Genomic DNA, 16,436 nt, shown 5'->3' on the forward strand with positions numbered 1-16,436 from the left:
AACAAAAACTGAATGTTCTCTCTGATAAGTGGACGCTGACCCATAATGCGGGGGGCAATGAGAAAAATGGAGAAACTTTGGGCAAAGGGATGGGAGGAGGGGGGAGGGGGTATGGGGATAGGAAAGATGATGGAATGAAATAGACCTTATTATCCTAGGTACATGTATGACTGCACATATGGTGTGATGCTACATTGTATACAACCAAAGAATTGAAAAGTTGTGCTGCAATTGTGTACAATAAATAAAAATGCATTTGGCTGTCGTGTCTACCTAATTAAAATAAATGAAAAAAATAATTTAAAAAGATTATTTTCCATTAGAAAATTTTTTTCTTATTTTTTTCTATGCTTTCTAAGGAAGGCATAGAAATTGAGAAGTAATGTATAATAACAAAAGCTTGTATCATTGAGAGATTATTCATAAATCTGTATTTTCTTATAAATTAACATCCAAGAGCTTTAAAAGATGTAAGAAAGGAAGTAAATCATAAGTAGATGTCCTTGTCACATTTTGTTACTGAGATATATGTAAAGGACTACCTATAACATACTGTATTAGTTTCCTGTAGCTGCTGTAACAAACAGTCACAAACGCAGGGCTTTAAAATAATGGAAATTTGTTCTCTTTATTAGTGGAGGCCAGAAGTTCAACATCAGTTTCACTGAACCAAAACCCAGGTGTCAACAGGCAGGATGACACTCCCTCTGGTGGTTGGAAGGGAGAATCCTTTCCTTGTATCTTCCAGCTTCTGGTGGCTGCTCCTATTCATCTGCTTGGGGCTACATCACTCCAATCTCCTTCTCTATCTTTATATCATTGTTTGCTTCTGTGCATTGAATTCCCCTCTCTGTTTTTCTTATAAGGATAATTGTGATAGCAGGTAGAGCCCACCCAAAAAATTGAGAAAAACCATCTCATCATTGACTTACATCCAAGAAGGCCCTTTTTGCAAATAAAGTGCCATTTACAGTCTGCATGGATTAGGTCTCTTTGGGGCCACAATTAGCACATTATACATGCCAAGGAATGCAACTAGGGTCAGAGAAATTCCACATTTGTAGTCATAAGTAAAAGAAAACTTGGTATAACTCATTTATGTTAGTGTCTTCTTAATTTTCTAAGGTTCTCTAAGAAAATCAAGAAAGGTTCAACATAAAAGTTAAAGAACATGTATTAGTGACTGGGAAGAAAATCTCAATGATAACAGAGTATTCTTCTAAGAAATGCTCTTAATAATAACACAGAGGACAAAATTGAGTGCAAATCCCTAAATATTGACAATTTAAGGTGGAAAATGATTCAGAAGGGCTGGACCCCAATTATGAAGAACTCTTAGGAAAATCTTTATATAGTAGATTAATTACAACAATGTTCCCAAATTTCTACTCTACAATGTTCCCATGCATTATGCAATGTGACTTTGCAGCTTCTGTCATTAAGAGATAGAATCTATTTCCCCATCCCATGCATCTGAATTACCAGCTTTAGCCAATAGAACTCAGCAGCAGTGATACTATACCTGTTCTGAATCTAGAACCAAGAGGCCTTGTGAGCTTCTGTTCTCTGCCCAGTTGTTATGAGTCCCACTATCAGATAGCCTATGGGATAATGAGAAACGCATGATTCATTCACCCTCATATCCCAGACAATAACCAGTCAGCTACCAGACGGGTGAATGAGGGCATCCTGTATTATAGAGCTCCCATCCAAATCACTAGCCAGCCACAGACAAATGAGCAAAGCCAGCAAGAACAGTAGAACTCAGCCCTGATCACCAGAACCTCCCATGACTCCCAGACTTAGGAACAACAAAAGCTTGTTGCTAAGCTATTGAGTTTCAGTGTAGGTTATCATATGATAAAGACTAGCTGATATATATATGAAAATTACCAGATTTTAATGACTAGGAGTGAATAAATTATTCAGAATAAATTATATTCTGAATAGAAAATACTTTCTGGAATGTTTTAACTTATTTTGCTTATAAAATTTTGGATAAAATATACTAATAATATATCTGTGTTAGACTACTTTCTGTTGTTATAACAAATACTCAAGATCATCAACTTATAAAAAGAAAAGTGTTATTTTGCCTCAACATTTGGGAAGTTTCAGTCTATGATTGTGTTGGCCCTGTTGCTATGTTATTTTGACACCCATCATGTCAGGAAAAGCATTTTGGAACAAAAAGAAAGAGAAAGGCACTGAAGTTCGACTGTGCCTTCAAAGTCATTTCCCAATGACCTAATGACCTAAAGACCTTTAACTAGGCCCATATCTGAAGGCCCATATCTTAAAAATTTCTGCCACTTCCCAAAGCACCACGAGCTGGGGACCAAACTTTTAACACATGGATCTTTGGGAGACAGTAATCTAAACCATAGCAAATTCTAAAATAGATCTTTAAATCAGCATAAAATTAAAAGCTTCAATTTAAAAATAAAAGTTTCATGTCCTAAACTTAGTAGAAAGAATTATTTCTCTTTTAGGGGTATACCTTTCTTAATATAGTCTATCCTGGGGACCCTATGTTCAAGGCAGAAACCCATTTCAGTTTCTATGAAATACAATAATTCCATACTCAACTTTCTGCCACTTATTTACTATATGGTTTTTGGAGAAACCCTCTCTGAGTTTCCATTGCCTTATGTGAAAAATGTGAATGATAGTACCTCCTGGTCAGGATTGCTTTGAATATGAAATATAAGAGTCCATAGAAATGTGCTTTGTGAAATGCAAATGGATGAAGAACATTTTAAAAGATTCATGTTTCTGTTTCTTAAATATAGCCAGCAACAGCATCTTATTGGTAAAAAATGTAGTGGTGTCTTTCTTAATAAAATTGTTTAGTACCATAAAATACATTACTAAGGTTATGTGAATATTTTCTTGATGTCATTATCCCAACCTCTTAACCCATGATAGACATCATATGACTTTAGAACTTGACCATTTCCCTAAATCATGTTACTTCCCAATGGTATGGCAGAATAACACCAGGTGGATCATATGTAGACCATCCAGTTCTGATTGCTTTTTATGATATGTATAGCAAACAGATTCAATATTCTTTTCTCATTCAGAGCCCCCATATTAAAAGATCTGCCCCAGTTAACAACTGTCCTATCCATACACCTTCAACTGACCTGGGAATCTAATCAGAACCTCCTAGAATAAGTCAACAGTGGTCCCCATCCTGAAAATTCAAATTTAAGACATGTGTGATAGACAGTTTTGACAATAGAGTATGCAGCTGAATCTTGTAGAATTGAGGTCACAGGCAGCAGCTTAAGAAACCAAACCCATATGCAATACAAATTTGGGAACACTAGAAAGTTAGCAGGCAAAGAAAATCAGTTTACAGAGGAAAAAATGGAGATAAGCAGAGAAAGCAGAGATAAAGGCCCAGAGAGCCCTAAAGAGGAGATTCACTTCTGACTTTTTCAGTTTTTCCCTAAGTCCTGGTTACTGCTAGTTTTCTGCTGTAAGATGTCAGCCAGATTCTTTGGAGTATCCCTTTTCATTTGAGCCAGTTACAATGAATTTTTGTTTTATGTAACTAAGTAACTCATGCTGATTAAAAACAAAAAAAAATTTCTTGGGTTTAGAGCTCTCTTGGATTTCTGTATTTCCTTATTGAGAAATGTAACTTTGTTATATAACAAGAAATAGGTATTTGGTCTTTGTCCTGGTTCCTGGTCTTTGTCCTGGTTCCTGAAACCTTCTGAGTGGTGAGTGTCTTTTTGCCTGCTAATGAAATGACAGATGGTTGGAGTCAAAAGGTAGATTTAGGAAGGGGATGGTTACCTGAGGAGGTACCAACCTTGTGATTAGAGGGTTAAAACTTTCAACCTTACCCCACCTCCAAGGAAGGCAGGGGGCGGGGGCAGGGGGGGGGGGAAGAGCTGGAGGTTGTTCAATTATCACTAGCCAAGCCAACCATTTAATCAATCATGACTATATATTGAAACCTCCATAAAAACTCTAAACTACAGGTTGGGAGAACTTCCAGTTGCTGTACACATTTGTGTGTGGAAGAGAGGAACACCCCAATTTCACTTGGACAGAAGCTCCTGTGCACAGGACCTTTACAGACTTCTTATGACCTCTTCTTCTAGATGTTCATCTGTATCCTTTGTACTGTTCTTTACAGTGAGCTGATTTAACATAAGTAAATGGTTTCCTAAGTTTTGGGAGCCATTATAGCAAATGATCAACTCTGAGGAAGGGATTATGGGAACTTATGATTTATTGCCTGTTACTCAGAAATCTGGCATATGAAATGGTAGCAGTATTGTGGAACTGGGCTCTTAACCTATGGGGACTGACTCTAACTTTGATAGACATTGTCAGAATTGAATTGAATTATAGGACACCCAGTTAATCCACATAGAGTTGAATAACTGGTTAGTATGGGGAAAACATCTCAAGTGTTGTGAGTATATTGAAGAGTTCTTTCAAGAAATAAAAATGTATTTGAAAAAAAATAATTGTAAAGAAAAGAGTAATTGAATGAGATAAAGATGTCTGAAAGTAAGATTTGAGGACAAAAAAAAGATGGTGGTATTCACATAAACTACAGAACAAGAAAAATAATAATAGACAAAATTTGTTAGTAAGTAGCCCTAAGAACCAATCAGAAAACTTTAAATATGACGGCTCCTTGGTGATTGTCAGAATGCCAGAAGGAGGCACACATTGTGTTGAAAGGCACAGGGTTTATTGTGGACCCTTAGGCACAGGGTTTATTGTGGACCCTTACCTGGGATGTGGTGCTTTAAAAAGAACCCACATGTTTTATAATTGAAGATGTTGATAATATCAACATAATTGATAATATATTATTCTCATTATATATTTATCTATCTTACAGAGTGTCAGATAAATGCCTAAGTTCTGTGGTCTAGTACCAAAAAAATTAGACAATGTATCTAAACCAGTATGTGGCCCTAGAAGTGCAATATAACTTTAATGAACAGACTTGGGTATCTTTAGCAAGCTTATTATTAATCTTTCTGTACTCCTCTTTGAGCACTTACCTGTACCTGACACTATATTATTAGATACTGAGAAAATAAGAGAACGAGCCAGACGTGGTCCTGGCTCTCATGTAGCTGGTGGAGATACACACAAACTAAATAAACTGTGAAATAAAAAAATAATAGTGACATATTATGAATAAGGTAATAAGTGCTGAAATACAGAATTAAGGGCAGGATTCACTGCATATAAGATGGTGAAGTCTCAGTGAAGAAGAAGAATGAAATAATAACCTCCTTTAATCACACTCAAGGTGATTCGGTACAATTATATTATCATAGAATTCAGTGATTGTTTAGTATTGTATAGATAACTAGAGGAAGGACATAGCATTCTTTCAGTCATTTTTGTAATTTAATGAACAGAAGAAGGGAGGAACATCAATTAGTGTCTATCATGTGCCAGGCATTGTCCACATGTACATTATTCTCCCCAAGCAATCACTATTATACTCATTTTACAAATGGGAAGAACTAAGGTCCCGGCAGGCTTAGGATCTTATCCAAGGACTCAGTCAGAAACTGTTTCCACTAAACCAGAATTGTACCTACATCTGTAAAAGGCAACAAATTACTTCCTCATTCCCAAATGGATTAATTTTAAAATTAGAGCATGTAAACAATATGTTCTTAAAAAGTATCTCAAATTAATTCCATTTTTAAAGTACAGTTTAAGCAAATATATTTTTTAAAAAAACTAATAATATCTTCTACTCGAAAAAAGAAGGAACACATTTCATCTGAGGTTTGCAGGAGGCCCGTTCAAACATCCCATTCCCAGTTGATTCCATCAAGTCTCATCACATCTGCTTGCCTTTTTAAAAATTATTATTTCCTCTCAGATATGCACCTAGACTTCAACAAGAGGTTAAAATTCTGTGTAACCATAGGAAGGGCCCCACCAACAATCCTCCATCTTATCTCCTGCCTTCTCCATGCCCTCAAAGAGTTAAAGATTCATTCACAGTTCAACATTTATGGAGGTGTCAGACAGTACACTAAGTGCTGGGCACAAAACACTGTGTCTTTCCTCTTGAGAAGTCTTCTAACTCCTCGACTTTCTAAACGGGTTGTTCTCTCCGCCTTTTCCCATCCTTCCTCCTCCCTCTGTCCTGGGAGGGGTTCTGAAGCTTCGTCTCGGGGAGGTTAACCGGGAAGAGGGTGGACCCGAAGAGCCTGCCAAGATCTTAAGACGAAAGGTGCGCGGTGCCAAGACGCCTGGAGGAAGCCAGACTGATTCTCAGGAATGCCATTGGCACCCAGTGAGTTTCCACGGGCAGTTACGGAATTGTGAGGAAAGGAAGAAAAGCTAAGAAAGGATGTTCAGCCGGCCAGCTGTGGCCAGCTCACGACAGCTTTCCCCTTGGGGTGTTGCAGTAATCCAGAACCCGCCATCGCTGCGTCTCTGCGCCTGGCAGAGCCGCAGCAGCGCACTCACCCTCTGGATCTGAGACCCCTTTCCGAAATGGACATAAATAAAGCTGCATAGGCTCGGGTACCGAAATGCAAGCTTCCCTCCTGTCTCTTGCTTCCAAAAACCTTTTTCTCTTTGGTGTAGGAAAAAAAAAAAAGTCTTTCTCTACTTCACCTCTCTGCTCCCTCCAGAGCTCATCCCTGGGACTCCTTCACTCCAACCATGGGTTGATTTCCCCTATGCTCAGGGTGCTGAACCAGAGTGAACCTGATTACTTCCATAAGAGTGATGCAGACAACTTTTCTGGCCTGGGAATCACCTGAGGGATCCTCTTGCAGGGGGTGTTGAGTGCAAGGTGCCCTGATTTTTCTCTCCATTAAGGGTAGCAAGGGAGCCAAAAACAGCCTGGCTCTCTTCCACCCAGGTCTTTAATTCATCACCTAATGACTGCAACTTATCTTTGAGGGCATTAGATGAGGGTACACAGGCTCATGCACCAGGGTTTAACAAATCTTATTTTTCAAGGACTAGCAGTTTGATTTCCAGAATGGCAGTATTTGGAGTCCATTGAATGCCATCCTGGAGTAAATACAAAACTGAATCAAGCTGGAGCCCAGAACATGCATCCTCCCTTTTAAAAGATATTCTACTTTGCAACATTTCCTTTCCTTTCCCTCTGCATTAATTCTTTATGTTTCCTTCCCTAATAAGACAGATCTTAAAAAAAAAAAAAAAAAAGCCCTAGTCAAGATGTCCTTGGGTCAGCAGCAATAGCATCATGTGGAAACTCATGAGAAACTCCAATTGTCAGAGCATCCGGGTCATTCTGAAATGTGCAAAAGAACCACTGGCTTAAAAGTTCCCTTAGGTAGTGTTTTCACTAATTGAATACACATAACCAGTGGATTTCAGGTTACCTTGTTCACTACTTCTCTTTTCAGGGAAGAGAACCCATTCTCTAGTTTTCTTTCTTCTTCTTCTTTTTTTTTTTAAATTCGTTTTGACAATGGGAATACCTGCTAAAAGCATACTGAATTTCCTGTAGAAGACATACAAGTGAGGAGGGGGAGAGAGGCAGAAAAGGGGGTAGGGGAGGAGGCAGAGTATCCACTGCTACAGTACAGTTTGACTATGTATGCTCCTCTTACAAACTCACACTTTTTTGAAGTACTTCATTTTTTTTTCCAGGCATTATAAGTGACATCTTTAGTCATTCCCCTGGTTCTTCCTGAAAGTTTCTTCTGAGACACTTTTTGTCACCTACACCTCATAGATTACTCCCAATTCCTCACTCCTGGCTATACTATCTTGGGGTAAAGGGGTCCCCTACTCATGTTTTGCAGCTGCTTGTCAAATTGCAATTCAAGTAATTAGACTGGGCACAAGGGAGTCTGGGGCTGTACCCTTTGGGGAAAGATGCAAAGTGATAAAAAAAAAAAAGTGCAGGGAATCTAGGTATGGTTAGTGTGGGCTTACTGGTGATCTGAGACAGGAGAATGGCCTGTGGAGAAAGAGATTTCAACTGTGGATGTATGGTGGAGGTAAGCAGAAATGTTCATGTTGTATTCTTAGAGCTAATGGTAATCACAACCCAGTCATTCCCTCCCCACTGTTTGTTTCATTTAGTCTACAACTGTGGAGACCCAATTGTGCTCAGGCACCTTGGTTGTGGCTCCTGATGAGATGTGTCCCCATCACTAAACATCAGTGTCCTCTTTTCATATGCAGCTCTTAAGTTTTGTATTTGTTATTTGAGTTTTCACCAAACATCAGTGTCCTCTTTCCATATGCAGCTCTTAAGTTTTGTATTTGTTATTTGAGTTTTTCTGGATTTTAGATTTGTAGGAGTCAGCCTGATAGACACTTCTGAGCAAACTTGGAGAACATTGGGGAGAGGTGGAAGGTAAGAAGAGTACTGCATGGAAGAGACATGTTGTAGTTCATACAATAAAAGATTTTTGCCTATACATTATAATGACACCTTTTGAGCTTCCTACCTAGATGCTTTCATTTGGGGGCCTAAGAATATGCAGTTCACCACCTGCCATTTAGTATAAGTATCTGACATTTGCAAGGAGTCTTTCATTTATGAAGAAATTGCACCAATAGAATCTCATTTGAGTCACACTAAGCCTTTGTATAGTAAAAGAGAAAAGCATGAGTCTGGTTATTACTATCATTATCACCATCTTTATTTTTTTAGAGAGGAGAGAATTAAGGGTTGGCTAACTTAGGATATAGCTAGCTGGATGCAGAACCAGGACTGGAATCCGGGTGTGTTCCTTTTTCATAGCCTCCTGCCTCCTGACTAAAGCCAAGGCTCCAAATTAGAGCTAGGAAGCACAAGGACTTTAAAAAATATCAGCAGTTTGGGGGCTGTCAGAGAATGACGAAGAAGTTACTTTTCTAAAGGGTTGCCAGCGTGGAGCACTTAGAATGGGGGGCATTCATCTGTGAGTGCGTGCGTGTGTGTGTGTGTGTGTGTGTGTGTGTGTGTGTTTTAAAGAAGTTACCAGAAACTTAGTGAGAATGTTGAGTGTGAAAGGCAAACAGCTGAGTGGGCTGGTACCAGTCTTAACGATTTGATTTGAACTCTGGGCCCGGGAGGCGAGGGTTCTGTCCCTCCAGTAGAAGTGAATTTGGGGAAAGTGGAGCGGGCTAGAACTGGAAATGCGCTCTTGAAAGTCAAATGGGGTGTGGGTAGAAGGTAGCCTGACACCTTGAAATATTCTCCGACGTGCAAATGACGTGGACGAGGAGGCACAGGAGTTCCTAGTCTCCGGAGAATGGACGCTTCACGTCGGTGCGACACAGCGGGATCCTGCTGACCCGGCGGAGCGCTCCACCCGGCCCGCGCGGCCTTTGGGGTTGGCTGGATGCGGGAGAAGGAAGGGAAAGTCCTTACGCCAGGTACCAGACAGTCCAGGGGGAAAAAAAGGGGCGGGTTGGGGAAGAATGGAGGATCGAAAAGAAAGAGCAAATGAAGCGGAAGTTTCAAGGCCCTCTACGAGGAATAACAGTATAAATAACCGAAGACGTCGTGTAAACACTGCGGTCATAACCCCGAACATTAAACAGCCCCGGTGGCATCTGGCGCATCGGCAGCCGCGGGCTGCGCTGGGGCAGCCAGGGAGCCCGATCCCAGGCTCCTCTGCCTCGCTTCTCTGTTTATCTCAACTTAATCTTCCTCTGCGAGCTGTTCCGTAGCCTGGAAGATGTTTAAATTAAAAACCAGCCCGCCGGAAGTCGTGGCGGGAGCTGAACGCAAGGGGTAACCTCAACCCAATTGCAGGCCTAAGTGAGTTAAATAATGAATTATTAATAAGAAATATACAGGATATGTTGCAGCATTTGGTGATGCACAACACACCCCGAGGGCTATGGAATCTACATCTTTCATAGAACCCTTTATTTTTTCACTCGTTTGCAAACGTGGATTATTGGGATCACAAACACGCCTGGAAATTATACACCGTGGAGTTCACTTCCCTATTTGTGTCGCAATTATACTGTAGAATACTTGAAAAATAGAATTTTCCTTTTCCTGCTTTTTCCCCCCTCCTGAATTTAGTAACAAAATAATCCTGCTCTTTCTGTTTATAGTTCAATATTTCTCATGATCTTAAAAACAACTTGTAAGAGTTTCTTTTTAGGATTTCAGTACAAAATATGTTCCGCGCCTTCATAATGGAAATAACATTTAATCCTTTTCTAATCAAACTTCCCCATCGTTTTTCATTTTTCTTTCCAATTCAAAAAAAAAACACACACCAGTGTTTTTAGCAATATAAAGAAAGATTTATTTTTGAAAGTAGCAAAACTTGTTTGAAAAAAATATATATCTTTAAGTGAATTACTTTATAAATGTGACTGTCAAAGTCAGCTATTCTATGATCTACATTTTACAACATATTGTACAAAAGATACACATTGATAGGCTCTTATTATCTATTTATATATTTATAATTACATATTGCACTTGGACCAGCAAGGCTCGCAGTCATTCACGGTAGAAGTTAATAAAGTTAAATAGATGGGAATCTGTAAGCACGATGGATCTCCTCTGGTTTGGAAACGAATCTCCTCGTCGCTGTAAAGTGTTCTCTCGGGGTGAGATGGGAGAGGAGCGTTGCGAGGGGGAAGCAGAGACAGAGAGCAGGGAGGGCAGGGGTCGCCTCCCGGGGCCCCGCTCCCCGCCGGGAGCGCGCCTTTCCCAGACTCGCACCTCCAAGGTCAGGACGCTGTGGTTCCACATAAGCGGCTTGCGGTCACCACTTCTTTCAGGTCACTCTCGGGTTTTCCGGCCACCATAAAGGGCCACGTCTGCAGGAGACAAGAGGGTGGAGGAGGTAAGTAGCCCAGGAGGAGAAGAAAGGGTGGGTTCGGGGCTGAAAAGGAAAGGAAGGGGTGCGGTGGGGTAAGCAGTGAGCAGGGGAGGACGGTCCCTCTGTTGAATAAAGTAAAAAAGCTGCCTTGGTGCCAAGGTGCTCGAGGTGGTGGTGGTGGCCTTTTAGAATAAGAGCCCAAAAGGCCCGTGCTGGGTTCCAGTTGAGATCCAAGAGAGGCCCTGGGAAAGCTTAGTGTGCGGTGGCAGATGCTCTAAATAGCCTGAGCAGAGAAACTCATAAGGACCTTGCAACTAGTGGGCACCCCCAAGAAGTGCCCTTTAAGCCCCTTGGATAAGACAGTGGTCAGGTTTCAGGATCCTCTCACCCTCATCCCCATCTATCTTCCTGGTGCAGACTTTCTTCTTTCAAACTCGGGATTTGACTACAGTTTTAAGTTAACCACCAGCTCTGAAAGGGGAAATATTGCTAATAATAGATATATAATCGTTTTATTCAAGACACTTTTCCTACTATAGAGAAAGCCAAACTGTCTCTTCCTTTCTCTGGGCTCTTTTATAATAAAGCTTATTTAAATTTTTATTCAAAGATGAAGACAACAGCAATTGTAAGAATTCTAGGAAATATTTTCAATTTAGTTTCATGAGGGGGGACCCTTTTAATTGGAGGGGAAAATATTTTTTCATGGCAAAATGTGTTTGCATCCCCTGCCCCCAACTCCTGAGACCAATTGGGTGAGATGACAACTCAACCCTCTAGGCACTAGTGCTGGACGATAAGACTTGACTTTTAAGAGGAAAGTCTCATTCTTATCACATATAAACAGAAGTTCTAGTAAGTTGTTGTTTTCTTTAGAGCCTGCACCTTTTAAAGTGAAATCAAATAAAAGAGGAATTAAAACATATTTCTTAAACAGGGAAATACATTTGAGAAAAATAGTAGGCTCAATAAGCATTAGTTTTTTTTGTATTTAAAAAAATTAGGTTCAATGGGCATTACTTTTTAAGAAAACAGGATAATGTCTTTTTAAATCTCAGGTAAGAGTGATCTATTATTTTAGAGTTATTCGGTACACCAATACGTGTGCAGATTTGTTAAGAATGCTGATATCTACCAGAATTTATGCTATTTAAAAATGATAACCCACTCAGAGAAGAAACAGAATATTTAAGTAATTGGGGAACTTCCATTTATAAGAAAGTGGCCATGAATGGTCTATATATTCTTGGGAAATGAACGAAATTGCAAGTTTATAAGGAAAAATCACGTTTTTACTCTCAGCTAACGGAAAAATAAAGGGATTATTAAGATGTCTCTTTGGTGCGCAGCATCTTGTCAACGTTCCCTATTCTGCACCAGCCCCTTCACGCTAGCGGGAGCTGCTCTGGCACTCGCGCGGGGGATCCCTCCTCTTTGCCAGCTTAATACACTTGGAAATCCCTAATGGGGCTGCCACGTCAAACCCTCGCATAAATCACATCGGTGTCGGCACTTAGGGCAGGGAGCGCGGGCTCTGTGGGGAGCGCCAGGACTCGGTCCCTAGAGGCACTACGCCGGCGGTGGCTAAGGTGTGTAGGGAGGGCGCACCAGGGCCGGCACCCCAGTCCCAGCCGAGCGCACACGCTGGCACTCACACCCCGAGAGTCAGACTTGGGGCGCGCAGCACCGCCACAGCACCGCAGAACTCACCAGGTTGACGGGGTGAATGTAACCGTTCTCATACTTGTCGTTAGCCAGGATCTGCCTCAAATGGGCGATGTAGCTGGACGCCAACCTAAGCGTGTCCAACTTGGAGAGCTTGGTGTCTGGGGGCACCCAGGGCAGGGTGGTCTTGAGCCTGGAGAAGGCCTTGCTCAGCACCCGCATGCGGGCCCGCTCTCGCGCGTTGGCCGCATTGCGCTGGACCTGCTTCCCCTCCTGGCTGACCCCGCTCAAGGGGCTCTTTTTGGTGGGCGCCTTCCTCCTCTTGCCCAGGCCGCCGCGGCCTTTCTGGGGAGACCCGTTCTCGCAGTTGGAGCTCTCCTCCGTGCTCTCGTTGGAAGTCACAAACTCCTTGTTGGAGTCCACTTTTAGCCCTTCGCATTCCAGCATCTCCACCTCCTGAAGGTCCTCCACATCGCTGAGGGAGCCGGTGGACATGTTGAGGGTAGGGGTGGAGAGACAGAGCAAAAAAGGAGAGAGAGAGAGAGAGAGAGAGAGAGAGAGAGAGAGAGAGAGAGAGAGAGAGAGAGAGAGAGAGAGAAAGAGACCCTGAAACCAATGGGCCTCCAAGTACGGAGCAGCTACCTCCTGTTGGAAATTAAAATTGGGGATCTGGCTGCTTGGGTCTCACCCGTTCCCCTTTGCAGAGCTGTGAAAACCAAGCGCGAAGGCTTCTGCAGGAAGGGAACTGGCGATCGGTTTCCCCACCCCCGGAGTCGTGGCCGTAGAGGAGTGTGAGAGAGCGCTGAGGAATTTGGTGGACACTAGGAATTTATCTGGGGAATAGAGAGGCGGATCCTTGAAGTCTAGGGGAGGGGCCTGCTAGGCCAGCAAAGCTTTTGGACCCCTTTCACAAGCAGAGAAGACACGCGTGAACAAACCTTGGTTTCCGACTTGTAAATCGACTCAATTGTAATGCACACCCACCAGTCTTCTTCTTCCACTTTGGCCCAGCTGAGGAGGAGCTAGCCCTACTCACAGCTAATGTCGCTTGCCCATTTCCTTAGGCCTTCTTTTCTCTGAAGAGGCCTCAACTGGTTGCTACTGAGAAGGGTAGGAAAATGTCAAGATCCTTTGCTGTTCCTGGGCCTTCCTTAACAAATCTCACAAACGCTCCATGCCCCTTTCCCTTCCTCCCAAGAAAACAACTAAAATCCAGAGAAGATTCAGTTTGCTTCCTGCTAACATCCCATAAGACTCCAAGGTTTTAACCACGGTATTTTCCCATTTTACCTGGGAAAAGTTAAGAAAACAAGTGTTTCACAGAATCTTTATGGTGATGGCAGAGAAAGTACAAAAAAAGAAAAAAAAATCCTTCTGTACTTGGTCACTTTAAAGATACCCGTGGATTAGACAAAGGGGTATGAAGGGGAGGGGTGTGGAGTAATATGAAAGACAGTGGAATGAATCTGACATAACTTTCCTATGTAGATATATAAATATGCCACAGTGAATCTCCTCATGATGTACATCCACAAGACTGGGATCCTAAGCAGAATAAGGTGTACTCATGTTTATGTAAATATGTCAAAATAGACTTCACTATTATGTATAATTAAAATGAACAGCAGCAACAAAAAGATACCAAGGAACTGCAGTGTGTACTCACATTTGACCATTGCACACCTATACACAATTTAGTGGGGTGGATAGGGAATAATGTGAGGAAATATTTTATTAGTTAATAATCTTGATGGGAGCTGGGGATGTGGCTCATGCCCCTGGCATGCGCGGGGCATTGGGTTCAATCCTCAGCACCACATAAAAAATAAAATAAAGATGTTGTGTCCACCAAAACCTAAAAAATAATTATTAAAAAGTTCTCTCTCTCTTTTTAAAAAAAAATCAGTAAAAAAATAATCTTGATGAAATTAAAATTACCTTCAATTTATTTCCAAAAATGCTTTTCTTGTAGACATCACAGTCTCAGTTGCTCTAGGACATCACCTTGCCTGGGACTTCTTGTCATGCAAACTTCCTCCCAATGCTTCTGGCTTCCTCTTCTCCTATCCTCTTAAATGCCAGGGTTACTCAAGTGAAGTAGACACAGTATAAAACACAAAGCAGGACTATACTTTTGAAAAAGGTTCTTTTTTATCCTTAATCCCAGCTTGGACTATCTTTCCTGGAGAAGAAAAAAATTCTTCTAGGGAGTTAAGTAGGTGAGGAAAGGGAACTGCAATGTAGGGGTTAAATGAAAGTGATGCTATCAAACTAGGAAGACTGAATTCATGACTCTCCCTTACTAATGCATGAATCTCTCCTACCGATTTTGTGCTAGATTTTCTTTCCTTAAAATTGAGCATCAAGGAAGAGGGGCTGAAGCAAAACTCAATAGCAGCTTCTGAACCTTTGACTGATTCTGAACCCCTCAGCTACATTAAGATATCATATCTCTAATCCTGAGCTCAGCTGGGAATTCGCTAACCTCTAACGTTTTGTTTTGTTAGCAGGGTCTTGTTTGCTTTCCCCCTATGCTGTAAACTAAACAGATTGTCAGCAAATCAGTCTTTATTAATGAATTAGTGAACCCTTCCCCCCTAATATCTTTGCTAAGGGTCCAAAATTTGTTAATCACCAGTATAGAGATTTATGAGCTCTTATTTTCTGTTGTTTGTGCAGGTGGAGATTTAAATGACCATATCCACTACCAAGATTTATTGCAAGAGTGATTGATGTTATAAACCAGGAAAGGGACTCTTCCCACAGCAGGGATGACAGAAATATCAAGTTGAAGTTGCCTTTGTCTTCATGCACAGATGACCCAGTACTACAACAGAGAACTTATAATAATTTAATCTGAGGCCCAAGACAGCATTAAGAGAACACGCAGCAGGCCTGTTAAAAGTCCCCCCTGCTGATTCCCAAACTAGTTTTCATTGATTTGCCTTCCTTTTTCTCAGTCTTGGTAAGAAACGAAATTCAAAGTTATTTTTAGACTAAGAGCTATGTGAAAATGAGCATTGGCCAGTACTTTGTGAAATGTGCAAGTGTATGTGTATTTGTGTGTGTGTGAGTGTGTGTGTGTGTATGTGTGTGTGTGCATGAGAGAGAAAGAGAGAGAGAGAGAGAGAGAGAGAGAGAGAGAGAGAGAATGTGGTGTAGCTACTGAGATATTTGCAAAATAACCACAAATAATTTATTTATTTTGACTCTGGATGGGATGGTAATTAAGAATATGAACTACTGCCATACATACACCAGACTATAAACTGTAAAGATTCTTCTTCTTGAAGTCACATTTTTTTTTCTTTCTGTTATTTTGGGTCTAATTCTTTGCCATATCTCAGTAGAGAGGCTGCATAGATCATTTGGGGGATAGTGACAATCACAGTAACATGGACCACCAAATAGATTGCTGCTTTTTATGATTCTTTTCAATGTTGGAAACTTAAAAACAGCAGATTCTAGAATAGAGCAAAACTAACCTCATGCCATGAACTGGCCAGCAATTATTTTTTTATAGTAAAATAGAAGTATAGGAAAATAACATCTCTTTCAATTGTTTTTCTTTATAACAATGTAAACTATAATTAAGTACCATGTCTATTTATCTTGCAGTGATACATTCAGAATAGGGAGGTCTAGTATGTTGATAATGAACCTTGGAGTGTTTCTAAAAATTCTGTAGGGGATAGTTAACAGTTTGGGGACAAAAACTGAAGAAGGCTGTCATCTGAATATGTTGAAGGAAGTATATTAATGCTTTTTTTCTCTTGAAATTTTATGTCGATCTCTGCTAATAAATATTTGGGGACAAACAGGTGAGGGAAGTGGCTTATTGTCAGATTCTACTGAACAAATCGTTTAAGATACAACTTAAAATCTGTGCCAAATTTTCCCAAAATGTAAACTATATTCTGTGAGAAGAAAAGCACTTTTGAGATGCTTACTAACTTACAATAACAGGAGAAAGAAATGCTTTGAAAATTA

General features: G+C 40.9%; 1 protein-coding gene across 3 annotated transcripts; it reads right to left on the bottom strand.

The window, feature by feature from the left end:
- Window positions 1–9,309: 9,309 nt before the first annotated feature.
- On the bottom strand, window positions 9,310–13,269 carry Tcf21 (transcription factor 21). Of its 3 annotated transcripts, none has more exons than XM_078019096.1 (3): window positions 12,492–13,269; window positions 10,682–10,779; window positions 9,310–9,328 (listed from the first exon to the last, which is right to left on the bottom strand). In XM_078019096.1, the coding sequence occupies exons 1-2, from the start codon at window positions 12,939–12,941 to the stop codon at window positions 10,690–10,692; spliced, it is 540 nt and encodes a 179-aa protein (XP_077875222.1). In that variant the 5' UTR covers window positions 12,942–13,269; the 3' UTR covers window positions 9,310–9,328; window positions 10,682–10,689. The 3 variants fall into 3 exon arrangements, with proteins under 3 accessions (XP_077875222.1, XP_077875221.1, XP_005329832.1); XM_078019095.1 differs by lacking the exon at window positions 9,310–9,328 and adding an exon at window positions 10,231–10,560; XM_005329775.3 differs by lacking the exon at window positions 9,310–9,328 and having other exon boundaries at window positions 10,231–10,779; window positions 12,492–13,268.
- Between the last annotated feature and the right edge of the window lie 3,167 nt (window positions 13,270–16,436).

This window comes from Ictidomys tridecemlineatus, chromosome 8 (genome assembly GCF_052094955.1).
Source record: "Ictidomys tridecemlineatus isolate mIctTri1 chromosome 8, mIctTri1.hap1, whole genome shotgun sequence".
Classification (NCBI taxonomy): domain Eukaryota; kingdom Metazoa; phylum Chordata; class Mammalia; order Rodentia; family Sciuridae; genus Ictidomys; species Ictidomys tridecemlineatus.

Excerpts from the sequence above, each read along its gene's own strand:
- Tcf21 (XM_078019096.1), bottom strand. The coding sequence starts at position 12,941 with ATGTCCACCGGCTCCCTCAGCGATGTGGAGGACCTTCAGGAGGTGGAG. Across the intron at positions 10,780-12,491 it reads ACATTCACCCCGTCAACCTG|ACGTGGCCCTTTATGGTGGC; the intron begins GTGAGTTCTGCG and ends TGTCTCCTGCAG.